General features: G+C 36.9%; 1 protein-coding gene across 5 annotated transcripts in view; it reads right to left on the bottom strand.

Annotated features, from left to right (window-relative positions):
- LTBP1 (latent transforming growth factor beta binding protein 1) overlaps positions 1 to 18,472 on the bottom strand; it is a 197,738-nt gene that overhangs the window by 51,315 nt on the left and 127,951 nt on the right. For 2 of the 5 annotated variants that reach the window (XM_057415458.1, XM_057415455.1), the window contains 9 exons: positions 17,860 to 18,027; positions 14,680 to 14,913; positions 12,835 to 12,857; positions 11,731 to 11,833; positions 11,039 to 11,137; positions 9,538 to 9,663; positions 8,245 to 8,370; positions 7,447 to 7,569; positions 4,101 to 4,220 (listed from right to left, as the gene is read on the bottom strand). In XM_057415458.1, coding sequence (XP_057271441.1) covers positions 4,101 to 4,220; positions 7,447 to 7,569; positions 8,245 to 8,370; positions 9,538 to 9,663; positions 11,039 to 11,137; positions 11,731 to 11,833; positions 12,835 to 12,857; positions 14,680 to 14,913; positions 17,860 to 18,027 — 1,122 coding nt within the window. The remainder of the gene's footprint in view (positions 1 to 4,100; positions 4,221 to 7,446; positions 7,570 to 8,244; positions 8,371 to 9,537; positions 9,664 to 11,038; positions 11,138 to 11,730; positions 11,834 to 12,834; positions 12,858 to 14,679; positions 14,914 to 17,859; positions 18,028 to 18,472) is intronic. The other 3 variants (XM_057415457.1, XM_057415454.1, XM_057415456.1) reach the window with 3 other exon arrangements.

Below are 18,472 nucleotides of genomic sequence, written 5' to 3'. Positions count from 1 at the left end.
AAGCAGAAGCATTTAACTAACTTGGGTACAACTATCTTTCAGCTGAGCTTGGGAATATATCCAAATTCTGCCAGAAGCACAGTTGGAATCAGTTTTTCCGCATATTTTGACCTTGACAATTCTGTATCAATTTAAAAAAGGGATTTGAACTTGAGCTGCCCTGTGCTCAAACACTCAACTATACTCAGAGCCCGCATGACTAAAATGATCGTTTCATCCCTGTACTACAAGGACTGCAGTAACAAGACTTTTTTCTTTATTTTCTTTTTTTTTTTAAACAGTTGAACTACGAACTATGTCCACATCATCCTTACCTGAATAATATTATTTTGCCCATAATTTTCCTTTAAAATTAGCTAATTAAGTTAAAATTAGCTTAAGTCAGTATGGCTTTAGTATAGAGAAGAGGTCAGCAAATGTTGGTATATTCATTCTTGCACTACACAGATTTACTTCGAGGATATGTACCTGTGATGAACGAACTAGCAGCCACCAGTACCTTGTAGCCATTATCAGTAATTCTTCTGCTATTGCAAGGAGCAGTACAGAAAACAGTCAGCAAAGAGTCCAGCTAGCTAATGCTGGCAAGGCTGTGTTGGAAGGTGTTCTCTCTGGCAACATTTTTAAAACGTGTGCTGGTCAAAATCCCCCAGCCTTCTGCTTCCACTTGTTTACATGGAGCTTACCTGTGGGGAACGGGCAGGTCCTCTCAGAAGCCAGGACAGACCTCAATCATCTTTTCTTCCATTGAGTTTTTCCTGCTTTTTTAAGCTAGCTCAATTAATGTACAGGGTTTAGAGGAGTTCTCCAGTGCATAACTGAAGACTGTAAGAAACACATGCACATGTGGGAACTCCATAGATGACATTTTTCAAATTGATTTAAAGGAGGCAGGTTTTAAAGGACTTAGCTGACACCTGAGGAATTTCAAGGGGATTTCCACAATTCATGTCGGTCCCTTTGTAATGCTACCCTACATAGGCAACAAGGAACTCCATTGGATTATGGCCTTGTAACAGAATTCTCTCTTCCTGATTGCAAATCATCCTTTATTTATAAGAGGACTCAAAAGAAACTTTTTTTCTGTAAGCTAGCCCATAGATACATACTTTTATCATTCTCTGAAAGAAGGTCCACCTCTGAAAGATAGACCATTATCTTTAGCAACGTGAAAATTGCTGCTTTACTATGTAAGAATAATTTTCAAGAATTTCTTGAGCAAACATGTATATAAATAACGTCTTATGCTATAAATCCATACAGAATTAATTTAGTATTCCAAAATAGTCAATATTGGCTTTTTCCTAGGAGTGGTTTTCACTTAAAAAAAAAAAAAAAAAAAAGGTTAATTTTCAAGTTTTCTTTATTTATTTTGGGGATGTTGTTAACAAGCAGGTATCCCTGTTTGTATAGAAAAAGCTGTATTTCATAACTTCACTGATGCAGAAGAAGAATTACACTTTATTTACTTTCATGTGCCAGAAATCATACTACTCCTAGTTATTCTGTCTTTTGCCACCACAAAGCACACAAAATCCATCAACATAAAAGATAAAACTACTGATTATTTGAGGTGCTCAAGCTATTTAAGGCAGCTGTAACACAGGGAGAGCTGGAAAAAGATTAGAGGTCTTTAAATCATCAGCATAGCTCTTACTAGCTATTGCGAATATGTGCAGTAACTATTTTCCTCATATATGTTTATGGTTCGTGGCTTTTTACAATCTCCTGTACAATTTGACTGTGACAAAGCCCATCTTTCCCCAGCCACAAATGAAATCACTATTACTGCCCCAACTTCAAATGGCCCACAGATCTTGTTTCCTTACTTGAGCCTCTAACTCCATAAAAAAGATGCCCTGTTGCAGCCTGACCAAGAACATGAAGTGGCATCCTCCAAGGAGGTGACAGCACAGATCCACAGGTGCTCTGCTATGGCAGTTCAGTAGGCAAGACTAATTCTCAGATCCCTACTGTCACAAAACATGCTCGCTCAAAAAAACACCACCTTTGCTCTCAGGGTATATGATCAATGCTCTAATTCAAGAATTTGTTAAAACACAGAGAACTTAACTCAGCAATCATGGAAGATCACAATATCAACAGCAAAGAACTGTTGAACTGTTGCATTAGACTTTCTGAAAAGTGACCTAGACTAACAGCAGAAAGAAATGAATTAATGGAACAATGGACCTAAATACTCTTCATCGATAACTTGGGAAATATTTTCCTTTCCAGTGTATTTAAACTGTACCATATTGCAAAGCTACAGACTTGAGACAAACTATCTGCATTACGTTTTCCAAAATGCATATGGCTCATTTCCAACATGATGTTAAGTCTAGCATAAACAGAAAATGAAGACTGATCACATCACTAATGATGTGAGAGAGATGTCTAGGCTTAGAACATTTCATAAAACAAAGGAAAAATGGTAACTACATGCAGTAATACAAGGAAAAAGTTATTAGCAACTTGGAACCAAGACTTATCCCCTACATGGCTTAGTTCTGTTCTGTAAATCAGAGCAGAACAGTGACCTTTCTTTTTAATCTCACTCTGCTCCTACTAACCTGGTTAGCATGGACAAAACAAGTGAAAACTATGCCATGGGATTTTCAACCAGGCTACTTTCATGAATAGGTACAGAAATCAAGCTTGATGTCAGGTAAGAGAACTAAATTAAGTCAACATTAGATTTTCTGGAAAAGGAATTAAGGGGAAACCTTTCTAAGATAGTGCATGTGCCACACTCTTTGCAAGGGCAGCAGTAATCTAGACAGGTGGGAAGGAGCAAACCAAAGATGAATGTGGAGTAATGTGTGCTATGTAAACTGTATCAATTTATGGTAAACAATTCTAGCTTGCTATAACTCCATTAAACTCCATGAAATTACCTAGAGATTCATTCCTTGACAGCAAGTCAAATGACAAGACCAAATAATGCAGCTATGACATGCTAATAAAGCATGACAGCCAGATACGTTCAGACAAGTAATTTGCTACAATCTGCCTTCTTTACAACCTGTACAGCAAAACTGAGTGTGAGGCTTTAACAGCCACACTGTACATTTTTCAGGTGCTTCACTGCAACTTGGCTCTAGTCTTGCTCCACAGATCAAAAGCCCATTTGCGGCTGAAGCACAGTAGATGCCCATTTTCCAGAGGTATTTCAGCCAGTGATCCTAGACTGCTTCATGACCTGAACCAAATCACAGCAATTGGGAGCGATTAGGAAATAAGCTATGAAAGTACACTGTCAATCTGACCTACAATAATAATGCAAGCGCTCCCTATGTAGATTATTATATACCCTTTTAGGTAACACGATAACTCCAACCATTGCAATTTATAGGACATACGTTACACACAGAGTGGACAGGAGGATTCACAACAGACAACAGACCCTTTGCAACTGAGGTCAAATTTAAGTTTCTGGTAGTGCCCAGGAAGTGGCACTCAAACCAGCAAAAGATTATTTATTTTGGATTCATTCTTACCTATCTGAAATAGCCAAAACTGATTTGAAAAAAAAATTAAACATTTCAAAACATATCAACAGAAGTATAATGCGAGAAATCTGTCCTAAAAACCTAACCTAAATACCTAAAGTGAGACAAGCTGCTTTAAGATGTGCTAATGTTTTGCTGCAAGTACAGATAATTAAGAAGTTTTATGAGCATGCTTTGTGTGAGCAAACTCCCACGTCCTATTAAAAAGCCTGCCAGTTACACTGATGTATTAGCATCCATGCTTTTTCCATTTCCTAATACATTCAAGCAATGGCCTACTACCATTTCATCAATAAAACATCCCTTTCAGTTCCATATTTCCTATTTCAAGAGTTTTAATTTGTAATTATGATTGTATTGTTTGCAGTCTAGATTCAATGTTAATTTATCTACAGTAAAACACAATTTCTTCCTGTATACTGTGTCTGAGAACAAAATCATTCAAAAAATCTCATATTTTCAATTATAATTGATGAAATGGGGACCCAGGGCACAGTGCTGTCATCAGGTTGTAACACTGGTGAAATAGGAAATACAGCATCTCATATCAAGCACTATAACTGGAGATTCAAAGAGTACTGAACATACCATGGCATTGCCCGTTCCAGCCTCTGAATCCCACTCTGCAAGGAATGCACTGGTAAGAGCCAGGAGCATTAACGCACTGTTCATCTGGACAAGTAGTTGGAGTCATGCATTCATCAATGTCTTCAAAAGAGAAGATAACAGGAAATACCGGTCAAAGCCATAACAGAACACTGAACAATAAACTAATCTCTTTATTCTTACTGTGCTCATGTTGTACTGATATGTTTAGAGTTGTGTACTTTTATCTGTTAGAGACCCCAGAATGTACAAGTTCTCACAGATCAGTGCCCGTGAAGGGACATCTCTGAGAAATAAATCGGGTCATAGTATCATATCAACTGAATCTGAATTTTCTGTTATACTGTGATTCTTTGGTAAGCCCTCCATAACATAAAGCAGATCACATTTCCAGCGTAGGTAAGTAAGAATAACTTTGCTTACATCACCCCTTTACCATATTGAAGTGTCCAGAGGTTCTTCCTATAGTCAGTCTCAAGAGACTTTGGAAGTGCATTGCAACAACAGTGCACTTCCTCTGGCTTCTAAAAGTAAAGAGCAATTTGGTTTATCCATGAAAAACAAGAAGTATGTCCTGAAATACCGACAGATCTTATGTCCTGGCTCTGAGCATCTACCAAGAATTTCTTACCCTGCCCCAAACAAAACAACAATAAATACAATATATACAACCTAAAGGAGACTGCATACAAAAATTATATTCAAAGACAAGTTGCTGCCAAGTGACCGATGGTCAGATGATGGAATTTAAACAGCTTGGGCAGCCTCATTCCAGCCTTGACTATCATTTCATAATATGGTCCTTAATTACACAATAATTATCTTTCCTACCAAATACTTACTTCATGCTGTACACAGAATAATGAAATTGCCAGTCACCTCTAAACCCAGCTTCCTAAGCTCCTCTCCTGACCCTGCCTCAAGCCGACCAGTTGTGCCTTCTGCAATTAAGGACTACCACTCAAGAAAAGATAGCAGGGAGGCAATTTACTCCTAGTTTTGGGAACAAGCTATAGAGAAGGAAAATAGCCTCTGACACTTGTAATTTAACTGGCAGTACTCCAAACTTCAGAGAATTGGACATCCAGTTCCAAACAACTCACTGGATGTGGGCAAATCACAATTTTTTGATAGACTCATGATTGTTCAGGTGAGAATACTTCCTCATACAAACAGCAACAGCCCCTTCAGCCACTACAATGCAGGCCTGCAAGCATTTCCCAGTGGAACTGCTGTGAGATTTCTTTTTTATTTATTTAATTAAAGAAAATCCACTTTGGATGAAACCAAAGACCAGTCCTAACACTGATGAAACCTGTTCTCAGGACTACATGGACTGTATCTGCCCTCAAAACACACAACATGAATGAAGTATCTGGTGCAGAAATTTCAGTCAAAATAAAGTCTAAATGCTGCAAACCTTAAAGAAATCACAAGATTTTATAGGAAACTTAATTGTATGCAATGATGTTCAACTATGCCTATAACACTGTTCTACATAAACAACAGACTGTGAAACAACAATATATACACACTTTTTGTTTCCCAGGCTAGGCCCACAACAGAGCTTGTGCCAGTATAGCTTGAAGGCAGGATGAAGACAGGATGAGGAAGTGTAAGAGAACTGTGTGTATTGAGTTCAGCTTGGAGGATTCTTGCCTTTGTTCTTGAAGTATGGAGGCGGTAGAAAGAAGTTATTTGTGGAATCTGGAATCTGTCAGTAGGTGACTGTAATGTGTAGGTGTAATGACATGGTGAAATGATTCCCCGAATGTGTCATTTCCTTGGTTTCATGGATTTAGTATTAGTACGGTTTTTCCCTTAAGCAACTTCACATAACTTTCATCAAACAATTTTGTTTCAGAAATTAGATGTTAATTTAAATGTTAATGTTAAATTAAATGACAGAGGACTACCACCACACTAGTTAAAATACAAGCTAATAAGAAATTTAACATGCTGTGATATTCTGATTGCTAGCATATTTTAATCACAGATTCCCTACTGACAGAGAAGATTTGGAAAAAGTAATTGTAAGAGTGGACTGTGTGAAATATTTATCTAAAAACAAAAGGTCTGAAGAGAAAGCAGAATCTTTTAGCAATGTTCAGAGCAGCAAATATATCCACAGCAGCTTTAAGTTGCTTATTTGCTAGGCAACCTAACATGTTAGCAATTTTATTCTGTCCTAGATAACTTAGACTAAAGCATGAACAAAACTATGTTTAAAATGAAATGGCTGCTTGTGGTTTTTATTTCACAATTCAAGTTGAAAAATGAAAGATGAAAAAAGAACAGCAAAAAAGGCAAAAATATCATGCTAAAAAATAATACGAAATTTCTAAGGTCAGATGTCCTAGGATCTCCTGCAACATGAAATACCTGCCAATATACATTTCCAAGTTTTAAAAAGCCCACTTATCATTTGCTGCCTGTTACACGATAGGAAAACAGACAGCTTTTTCTTTTTTTTTCCTGAAACAGAAACTTGATAAAGTATGCAGGGAAGGACTAACAATGAAGTTAAGAGATTTCACGGCAAGAGCTGTTAAAACAGCAGTCCTATGACAGTTCTGTCCATAGTGGGGGAACTCCTCTGCAGCATCTTAAATCTTAAATTACACTGTGGTTCCAGGAATCAACTGAAAAGATTAGAAATTACTTAAAAAGGTTTCTTGTTTAAGACTGCAGACTTCTGAGAAGTCTCCCTCAAAGCTGCAGTGCTAAGCCTCCCTTGAACAGCAGACAATGTTAATCGTTCCACACAGTGCTAACATTTGGCATTGTTTTTGTGAAATAAATAAATGGTAACTTCACTTCATCATCCAGGACATTCTATAGATTAAACAAGCAATGTCATTTTGAACATTCTGCCATTTTTAGCTGGTGTACATGGGGAAGTTAAATGATCTAAAGGCAAATTAAATGGAGAAAGTAGCTGTGAGAGAAATTCAGCAGAAAGATTAAGCTAGACAAATAACCCATGGAAATAAGGACAGAGTGAGCTGGTGAAAGGGAACTCTGAACAAAAATACATATAAAGCTACTGTGCCAAGACATTCCATCTGAAATCAAATAGCAAATGGAGATTGAAAGGGATTAAAAGAAAGATACCAGGTAGAAAAATTTTAAATCAAACATGAAAACAAAAAATCTGCGTTAATATTTCCATCTAATGGCCAGATTTCTTCAAAAATAAAGACATAGACGTAATGTTTTCTCTTGAGATCAGGAACAGCAGTCAACATGAACAAACGGCTTGTCCTATTGCAGTTTCTTGGCTTGGCAACTGCTACTGTATTATTACTGGTGAAAAGTCCAAACCTACCTTCACATTCACCTCTCCTGTTCATTTGGTATCCACTATCACAATATTCACATCTGTATGAGCCAACTGTATTTATACAATAGCCTTCCCCACAAGTATGAGGTCTTGCGCATTCATCAAAATCTGCAGATGTAAAAGAGAAAGGAAACTTTGCTTCACCATGAGATTACTGAATACATGCATCTCCTTTAAACTCTGCCGTAAGTATACATAAGTAAACCTGGAGTTTTGAAGCTGGTTGCAAACCACAGTCCTAGAGCTGCTCTTCCTGAACAGTTCCATCTTTACCTCACTGCTTGTAACAGCAGAAAGAGATCTAGAAACAACTAGGCTGTAACAAGGTGGCCAGCGAGCAGCCCTGTGCTTGCAAACACAATGCGTATCACTGCGTGTACATTGTGCCTAAGGCAGAGCTAACCTGAGGAAGATCACAGCTAATGCACACTGGTCATGTTGCTGTGCAATGTCTATGGCTGTTTGCAGTTACATTTAGAAATACGGTCTGTTACATTTGCTAGTGACTGAAAGGATTTTGAATATTTGTATTTTCTACCACAAGTGTTTCTACTAAATGGTATTTTTCCTAAACAAGCATGATACTGAATAATTTCTTGTTTTTCAGTAAGTAATCATTTTGAAAAATAGTAGAAGCTACTCAAATGCTTTCCTGGTGAGAACAGTTGAAAACACGTCCAGACATAAGTCCAGTACCAGTGACACCGAGGAAAAAAGCTGAGAAAAGTTTATTGATTCATTTTTGTATTTTTATTTTCTGTAAAAAAAGAGACCAGTAATTACCAACGCAGTCAGTTCCATCTTCACTGGCCATGAATCCAGCTTGGCAAATACATAGGAAACTTCCTTCTGTATTTTCACAGCGTCCAAGGGAACAGAGGTGGGGTGCCTGAGTACACTCATTAATATCTATAAAAGAAATAAAACCACACAAGACTATAGAATAACATGTTTAGCTGTGATTCTTCTTTTTGCATTCTATGCCCTGCTTTTGAAACGACTGATCTTGTAATTATTTCAACTATTCGAAAAAGTATGTTTTCCTCTCCCTAAGAACTGCAAAAAAGAGATGCATTTAAATAGTTTTGGTTGGAAAAAAACACTCTTACTGGCTTAGTCTATCAGAATATTTCACTGGCCTAAAGAATGCGACATGATTACTATTCAAATCAGTACACTGAATGAGCAGTGTAGCTGAGCACAAGCTGCAAGCATGGGACATTAACACAATTTGGATGAATTGGAATGATTTTCAGTTGCTATTTGGCTGTGTGTGTAAATTAGTTTTTTAATACTGTAGTTGTACACAATAGCATGTGTATCAGTGTGAAGTTATTGAACTTTTACTAGTATGAAAAGTTGATAGTACACAATCTGACAACATGACATAATAAACTTTCTGATCCAAGTTACAGAGGAACCAGCATACTCTGAATGAAGGAAAGATACCAATACTGCTGCTTCCAAATCTGAAACAGCTCACGTAAAGCCAGTCTGGGCTCTGCCTTATGTTCACCAGAGCATTCTGTTCCAGAATTTACTAGCTTAGAAACATATGAAGGCTTCACTTTGCAGATCTCCTCATATGCTTCTGGGATGTTTATATTATACTTTCTCTTTTCAGCAGAAGGTTGAAAGGAACGACCTAACAAAATGACTGGCTTTAGTCCAGCTGCAGAGCTGGTAGCTGGGTAAATCATTCTGAGAAACAGGTGCCAATTCAGTCATTCTTTATCCAAACAGAAGTGTATTTCTTCCTAGCAGTCTCACAGTTTTAGATACTTGATATAAAGCTGAGAAGAGATGATCTGTCTAATCAATTTTTCTTTCATCTCACAATAGGAAAGGGTTTCATTCAATTAAATTAAATTCACATTCAGTTCTGAAAGGCTATAATCAGAGACTAGTTGGCAAGTTTTATTTGACATAAAAAACCTAGTTTCTGTGTAGTTTGGAAACATTCAGTAGAGGAAGCAACTCCTGACTGCTCTGTAGCATATTTCCCCCGACCAGACTTTACATTTCAAGCATTTCACAGCATGGTTATTTCAGAGTTTTGAAAGCGTCCATTCATACCGGAGCACTTTGTCTGCTGATCGTTAAGTTTGTACCCTTCATAGCAGATGCAAGTGTATCCCACAGGCAAATTAACACAGTGTCCGGCTCCACAGATATCAGGATTAACTGTACATTCGTTGATTTCTAAGCAAACAAACAAGCAAAAATTTAACATTAAACTCTCCCACACAGTTCAATATGTGCAGAATATTCTGTAGAAAGTTCAGGCCTGAAAACAACTGCAAATCAAGTTTGTAAGTCCTAAGCTTCTGTAATGAATACCCTATCTAGAAGAATCTAAAATCCATATGCTTTACCTAGCAACATATTCCATATCCCATCCCAGATTTATATATAGGTGCATAAAAAAATAAAGTAAAATGAAAATAACATAAAATAAAAATTTATATGATTTAACCTTTGCAAAGGTTAAGAAAATAACTGTAGTGAGTTTCTGGTTATTTATAGAGAATACTTGTCTGTTAATGGCTTGAATGTATTTTGAAAGAGAAGGAGATTCAGTATGGGCAGCATTGGACGCTAAACCCCTACAGTAGTTCTAGCAATTCTCAAAGTATGCGTGCTACTGCAAAAGAACACTAAGGAACTAATGACTGTGTTTAGTTGCAATTTAAGCTAAGGTTACATAGCAGCATGAAACTGTAATTCCTGAAAAGGAAGTTATCTGTAAAGGAGAATAATTTATTCAGAACACTTAGGTTAAATTTAACTACATCTTAAAGTAGCTGAAGGAGGCAGCTTAACGCTTACAGAAGGACAGGATACTTTTTCTACTCTTACAGGAGAATTGCAAAATTCTCTTACAGTGGAATTTAATTGCAGACAGAATCATACTTCAAAGAACTGGGTGACTTAGAGCTGGCGCATGATGCATGCAACTCAAAAATCCATTCCTGCATGAAGGAAAGCCATCTTTGAAGAGTTAAACTTTAATTGAAGTGTGTGCAATTTCTCCTTGTGAATGAAAGTTGGGAAACCTTGTGGTAGGCCTAGATGTGTACCATACATAGCACTGCATCCTAAAGTATTTACCTGGATATTGCAATTACTTCAAAGCCTGTGTTAATTCTGAGAGACTAGCCGAAGTGACATTGCAATGTTCTCATGAAGTCTACGTGCCTCAAAGAACGTGACAATGTATACTTCATGAACACATGTGCAAACTGTCTGAAGACCTGACTTCTATCCAAGAAGTTTTCAGTTAAATTTTGGTTGCAGATCATGTAAATCTGAGGTGGAATTATTATTTTTTCCTTCTGTAATTTATTAGAGGGTACAAAAATGGCAGGTACAACCTATGAGGGCCCTTGCTCTGCTGAGAGTACACTCATTGCTGCGCTGCTCTGTACTTTCTATCCCTTTCAAGAGTAATCCTTTCTGTTTTACAGCTACATTATCTCTGCTATTATAATTCAGAAGTGGCATGGAACAATTTATAGTGTCAGGAACTCACAATCATTTCTTAATTTATTTTAGTTTTAAAAGGGAAGCACAATACCTGTAACTTGAGTAGGTGCAATTACTTGACTTGCACTTGAAGTAGAGACTTCAGGAGCAACTTCAACAGGCAGAGGAGGAGATGTTTTCTCAATCACTACTGTGTGACATGGAATTGAAATCAATCACATCCCAAATAAAAACCCCTTAAAACATTCAAAAGAAAGCTGTTAAAGAATTCACACACGATACTGAATGAGCCAGACATGATGGAACTTTTCATTAGTTTACTCTGCTTAGATCTAGAGTAGAAAAAAAAGGTGTAATTGGCTTTTCCATCATTCTACAGCTTGTGAAAAAAACCCAGAGGTGATAAAGAAAGCAAACACAATACTAAAACTTTTGCAGGAGAAGTTATGCATAAATCTGCAAGGAGGCACGTAAGTAAAGTGTCCTCTTGAAAGGGGTACAAGGCCTCAACTCTGCTGACATTTAAATTCCCACGTATGTAATCCGTGATATCATTTTTGCCTAAAATATGTCTTTGCCTCCTTACAAGTCACCCATCTCAATGACAGCCTCTTAATTCCTCCCACCTCAGCTTCCATGATTTCTTTTCTGTATTGTGCTCATGAAAAAAATTGCTTGTGAAGCTGCAATAAATTTTTTATTAATCTTAAAATTGCTGCCTTCCCATTCTTCAAAGAACTGTAAGCACTCTCTCATACTAAAAGACAAGTCAAAACAAGTCACCCGGAAACTGCGGATGCAGGTTAATTGTTGAAATTCCAGGAGAAAGCTGAGGCTGCCCACGCTGTAGATCAGGCTGCTTTTCTTGATCAAGGGAAGCTAATTCCTGAAAGAATGATTAAAAAGTTACATTCTGAAAACATTCTCTCAATTCAGCTATTATAACAATCCACAAACTCCTGGCTTGAGAAATGCTAACATTCTCACATGAGCGGCTCCTGGTAGCAGATCATTAATTACCACCAATTTAAGCCTGAAAGAACACAGAATACTGTATTTACTGTATTTACTGTATTTACACAATGGCATACAATCTAACATTGATCTCATTTGAAGCAGCTATTTCATGTCTTTGGCTTTGTCCCTCCATAGTTTTCCCCTCTTCTGCTCTTTAATTGCTTACAAATAGTATTTAATCGCAGTTCAACATACACAAAAGTATACAATCACGTAAGTCTCTTAAATCTTTACCACTGTGAAACATTCTCTCTTACCTACTGCAGTGATAATCTTATTTTCATAACAGTGTTAGATGCTTTTAAATCTTTAGCAAAATGAAATTAAGTACAGCTGTAGTTATTCCTAACAAATGCCAGTATCTTCAGCATAGAGAACCTGGAACCTCCAGAATGAGGAACTTCTTAGCACAGCTGCACACCTGCTCTTCTTCACTAAATACACAGCAACCCTAAGAAAACTAGAAAACTAACTTAGGTGTTAATACAAGGTGTCACAAATACCTCTCAAAGCTTCATACTGTTGCTCTTGAATTAATTTCTCTGTAGCTGTCAGTATCTGTGGCTCCCCTTCCTACTGTCTGTATTTTTCAATATCCTCTTTAAAATCCAGGCTCTCTAGAACGGGATAGAACAATACAGACCCTCTGCCAATACCCTAAAGAGAGGTTAAAGTAATCCCTTCCTGTACCTCACTACCTTCCTGTTGTACATAATACAAATGAGCTCTTTTTGCCTCAGGGTTTGCACTGTAAGTCTACAGTGAGTTGTTTGTTCCTCATAAATCCTAAATCCTTTTCAGAGTTATTGTATCACATCTTGTACACATGGTCTACATTCTAATTCTTAGATAAATCACATCATACTTTACCTGATCAGGAGCTGCAGTTCCCACTAAAACCAGAAAGAAAAAAAAAGAAAATTAATCAGCCTTCACATAACTCACATAACTTTCACTTACACATTATATTTAAAACAAACAGCACATTTGAAAGTGGTTGCTGCCACTGTAGAAAAGCTTCAGGCTCTCACCTCATTTCAAAATAGCGTAAAGTTGAAGAAGCAGCAAGTGTAAAAACTAATCTGAAACCAGAGTGAGATTCTACTTGTGGACCAATGCTTATAATGATTCAGCTTATAATATATATGCTTATAATATTCAGCTATAATATTCAGCTGCCTTACAGGTTTCTCAATGGTTGTTTCCTTGGAAACAATCCAAGAAACTTGCAGGTTATTCATTCATTGATTAAACTTTTTAAATTTTGAAATCTGCCTTTTCCTCAAGCAAGCAAAAGTGGTTTGGTTTTGTTTTACTTTTTTTGTCCCATCCCCGTGTCGTCCCCCCCACATGTCTTTTCTGGGAAGGAGAAGTAGAAATTTCATAGAAGTTTTTATTTTTCTATTGCAGTTTGCTGTTTCTGAACTTCCTCTTACTGATGAAAATCTGAATTATTCTGTTAAAAAATGAAAGAATATTTTTCTTTTCACAATCAACATTTTCCATAGAATGGATTTAAAAAAAATAAAATCAAATAAAAAAATCAATCACTCTTCTTGCTCTCGTTTCTTCAGTACCCTTGGGGAGGCCGATTATCAGAACTGGGAGAACTTCTAATAAAATGTCAAAAATTCCAAATGCAAACATAACAAAAAAAATGAAATATAAAATTAAACAATGTGTCTTGACTGACTTGGAGAAAACATGTTTTTTAAAGTTATTCATTTAAAAGAACAATATTCCTTTTTCTTCTCAACATTCTTTGTTTTAAGATTTACCAGAATGTGGCAATCTTTCTAATTGCTGAAGCAATATTTTAGGCAAACGATGCACCATTTTGTAACACAGGAAAGTTGAGAGGTTTATCTGAGGTTTTATAATCCAGCACAGTCTGTAAGTATATTTGAATGGCTTATTTTTCTTTCCAGATTCAGTTTAACTCCACTTTCTTCTTGAAAACAAAACTAGAGCAGTAATTTCAACTGGAAAGTAACCTGTGTTTCACAGAATTTTGCAAAGTCAGCTGATTGAAAATCTTTCTAATAACGGTCTGATATAAGATATGTAACTGCTCCTTGAAAATACACCTATTAAGTACTCAGTATCATGAGAGGGTTCTTCAGCAATGTATTGCTTCTGGTCTACAGTTTGCATAAGATGCCAAGTTTGTATAATAGTGCTGCTTTCTGTATTTCTTTGCTTCTGCACTTGTTTTGGACAATTTCAGCTGCTTGAAGAAAATGAAGCTTGAGAAAAGTATCTTAGAGGAGTCAACTAATAATTAAATGGCCCAGTAGAGGGGGATTGATCCAACATGGTCATGCCAAGGGAGTGCAAAGCGGCAGGGGTGAGAGCAGAGCACAGGAAAGGGATGCATGCCAACATCAGGTGGTGCTAATATACAGAAGTGTACAGACAGAAGATGATGGAAACCCCTTAGCTTCTGCCACCCCATATACCACTAAATCATAAGAGAAATAGTGAGATAAAAGCAGTCTCTCTCCCTCTCTCCATGGTGGTCTCAGCATCTGGTAGCAGCTCTACATAAAATTTCAGAAGTAAACATGTAATACAATACGCTGCATGACATGGAGCACTCTGTGAGGGAAGTGACACCTCTCTCTCCTGCACCGTACAGCAGCTACTCAGAGAAGAAACAGACCACTGAAGACACATGCACAGAAATACAGAAATACTAAATTTTTCCACTCTCACCTTCTTGCACAGCCATCTCAGTCTCACTTTTCTGTGAGAAGGTCAGTGCCTCCACTGGCTCTTCCTTTGCTGGGAGAGGTGGAGGAGAAGTACCTTTAGCAACAGGTTGAGTAATCGGGGTCTTGCCAATGACAGGTGGCTGTACTCTAACTGCAGGGTGATGATATAGCTTGTTTCTGTGAGGGCCAGAAACCGTATAACCCATTCCACCAGGGCAGATTTCCTTAAAAGCAGCTAGATTTGGGATGGGAAAATATTCCTTTTAAGAGTCTAAAAGTGCAATATGTTGACATAGTGGAAAATATAATGACTACCACTAATAAATTTAATCTCATATTGTATATACATTTTTACAAAAACTACTTAAAGACAAGCTATGCATTGCATGCTAAACTGATGGAGCATTCTCCCAAAAGCATGTTCTGGCTGTTATTCCCAGGAGGTTTACACTACAGTTTACCGTCTTTCTTCAGTTATGTTTAATCTATCATTATATCAAGATAATTTTTTGGTATTAACCCGCTTCAACTGTATATCCTTTCTGAGTACGAGTTTAAATATGCAAATTTTCATAATCATTTACATTACATAAGTAATGAATATCACTAATTCTCTCATTCTCTTTTTGCAGAAACCAAAGGAGAAAAGTTCACCACCCCTGTATTAGAGAAGCAGAAGAATATTAACCAGTAACAACATTCATTCACAGGATCCCATTTGATACATCAGAGGCCTCATACCAGCCCTGATCCAAATTCCTCTGAATTGAGTAAGTCTTTCCACTGACTTCAGTGGGCTGAATAAAAAACAAACTGGGAACCATAAAATACCAAATTACCACCGTAAGAGAGGGGAAATAATCTCATTTATAAAGCTGCTACAGAAAAAGTTATTGAAAGTCAGGAAGCAACACCTACTCTGATCTCTGCAGCTGCTCTACATGAGCATCATGTTTTGCAGCCCTAATGGAAGACTAGAATCAAAGAGATGTACCCATCTGCCTAATGTGATATCTTACAGCTTCTTAAAGAGACGTGCCCAACGGGGCATTGGTAAGTTCACAAATTCTGCTTTGAACAGGAAGGCTTTCAAATAAATTAGCATCTAAAATGAAACCACAAAATCCTAGCTACAGGTGTGCCACAGATGAACTAATTGAATTATAAAGTGCAGTATGTGTTAATTTCATACTGTGTTCTGATAGTGTCCTAGTAATAGAAAAGATGAAGGGTCAAACTGATTAAATTGAGTGAATTCAGAATGTTGGAATGCTTTTTGCTGGGAAGCGCTAGTGTTAAAACTTGCCACAAAAACACCCAATTGAAGATGGGAATTCTGGTCAAAGCAGGAGAAAATTTGATGCCTGTCCCTTTGCATACATACTCAGAATGTAGGAAATCCTGCTTCAGGTCATGTTCTCTGATAAGTGCTGTTGACACCTGAGTATACAAACCTGGCTTCTCTCAGTCTCGCTTTTGGAGACAGTCTACTTTGTATAAATATTTTAAAAGTTATTGGAGTGAGATCATGACTTTTTAATTCAATAGCTCCAAAATTAACATGGGATGCTGCAGTAAATACTTTACCCCATTCTGGAGTATTCCACTTTCACACAATTTTCATAGAATACTCTGAAAGACTATGAATTTAACCTGTTATGGAAAGGAACATGTTTTTTAATCATGAAAGATGTCATGAAATGGGAAAAGCGTTTCCTACACAGGTCATCAGAATTTTCTTCTCAGATTTTCTCTTACATCTTTTCATTAACTAAAACCACTAAAATAACCAATTCCACATAATATTCAATTATGCAGTTTTTATGACTAGAGAGCAGTCAACAAAAAGACCTATTTTCTTCTTCAGCATACACACAACTGGGCATAAAGTCTCATGCAATATTCTCTTACATGTAAAACATCTGCACTTAAATTGTGAGTCATCTGCAAAGAATACATTTTTACTGCGGTAAAAGGCCATAGAAATGTTATTTATTTGAAAGTGAACTGGACTTTAGTCATGCAGGAAACAATGGCTTTAAAAACCAATTGAGATGCTAAAAAATGTTTGCCACTTCCACTTCTGTAAGCCCAACTTAAAGATGTAAGGAACCTGCTGCTCTCATCATGTCTCTGATGCTAGCTGTGATTTCCCAAAGCAGCTAGCTGGTTTTGAACATCTGAATCTTTCTAAAATACTCCATAGCAATGCAAGTCCTATACCATAGCAGTGACACCGGCTGTGACTTCAGAAAAAAGCTGTGGATTACCATTACAAATACCTATGCTAAAATACTGAACAGGTTGGACATCATGTATATTACATAAATCAATGATACTTTAAAAAAAGGAGAGTTTGACCATACATTTGGACAAACTGATTTTGACAAAAGACTCCAACAGTGGTCATTTAAATTTTAAGCAAAACCAGGGAATAGAAGGCATTCGAAAGCAGCAATCAGTATGTATAATACGTGGTATCATAACCTATGACCAGCCTAAACTAGTGGCGTGACCAAACAAGAGGGTATTTTCCAAGTCCTTATGTATTAAAAACCAGCAAGACACCAAGTAAGCACTAAATAATACAAATGAGATTTATGTATCAAGTAAGCAACTGGTTAAGTGAAAGGCAGTTTCTTGTAAAGAAATCATACTTGACACTTTCCTCAGAGTGGATGGTAAAGATATGAAACAAAGTTAGAAAGCAGTGATACTCCCATACATATCCCACTAACTGTAATGTAAACTACAACACGTGTCTTTCTGTCACCTAATTCTCAAAAGCTGTCATCCTTTTACTGGTGTCTTTAACAACTGAAGAATATTAATTAGATTCTGGGTTAATTTGCCTTTATCTGTAGTCAGAATATAATGTACAATAATCTTATCTTTATGTGATGGAGAATCGAAGCTCAAGGACATATTTGCAAGCGTCATTAATCCGGAATTCTATCACAACATATCAAAGATAATTCTTTTGTTTTAATCACAAATCCCTCTGAACAAAACTACTATACATGGGGTGATCCTACTATCATGTGAAGAAGTTTCATAATATACTGGTGGACAGTTCTTGTTTCAAATCAATTCCTGGGGTTTCATTTTGGTTTTTTTTTAAGCATGCATAACAAACATTGACTGGGGGCAAGAGTTTGTATTTTTAATTGTCAGTTCTTACCTGTTCCTGGAAGTGGACATTTCTCACAGTTTGGGCCCCAGGCTTTGCCAACACTGCAACAGCACAGCTGCTTGCTGAGCTGAACAGAAAGAGGATGCATGCATTGTTTTCCTGCACTAACAAACCGGTAGCAGGGTCCTTTCTCCTCAGCAACCACAGGATTATCAGCTGCAAAGAAAGTGAAAGAGAAGAATGCACAGTTCAGATGAAAAGTAAAACAGAGAAACACCACTAGATTTCCAACGTCAGTTAAATGGATTAATATTACAATCTACAGAAGTTTTATTTCAAACACCTATCTCAAGCCATGATTCTTACTTTGAATAAAACAACATTCTAGACCAAGGATAAGTATTTTAAAGAATAAAAAAGCCCAGCTCCCAAAACAAAAACCCAAAACATTTTCCAAACCAGCAGTTATAAAGGGTCAGAATCAGTGCTCTCACTTGTACACAAGTCCAACTGCTAAAGACTCAGGTCAGTCACTGGCAATATACAATTGTGTCAAGCTATGTAGCCACTGGAGCATTCAGCTTTAAGTAGGTTATATAAATAAGACTGCAAAAGGATTAAGATTAATACATGACACATTATAAAAAAGACAATTATATAT

The sequence above is a fragment of the Pezoporus wallicus genome, unplaced genomic scaffold (genome assembly GCF_028554395.1).
Source record: "Pezoporus wallicus isolate ANWC-B61680 ecotype Strahan unplaced genomic scaffold, APGP_CSIRO_Pwel_v1 contig_5352, whole genome shotgun sequence".
NCBI classification, from domain to species: domain Eukaryota; kingdom Metazoa; phylum Chordata; class Aves; order Psittaciformes; family Psittacidae; genus Pezoporus; species Pezoporus wallicus.
This window is presented reverse-complemented; position numbering and strand designations above follow the sequence as displayed.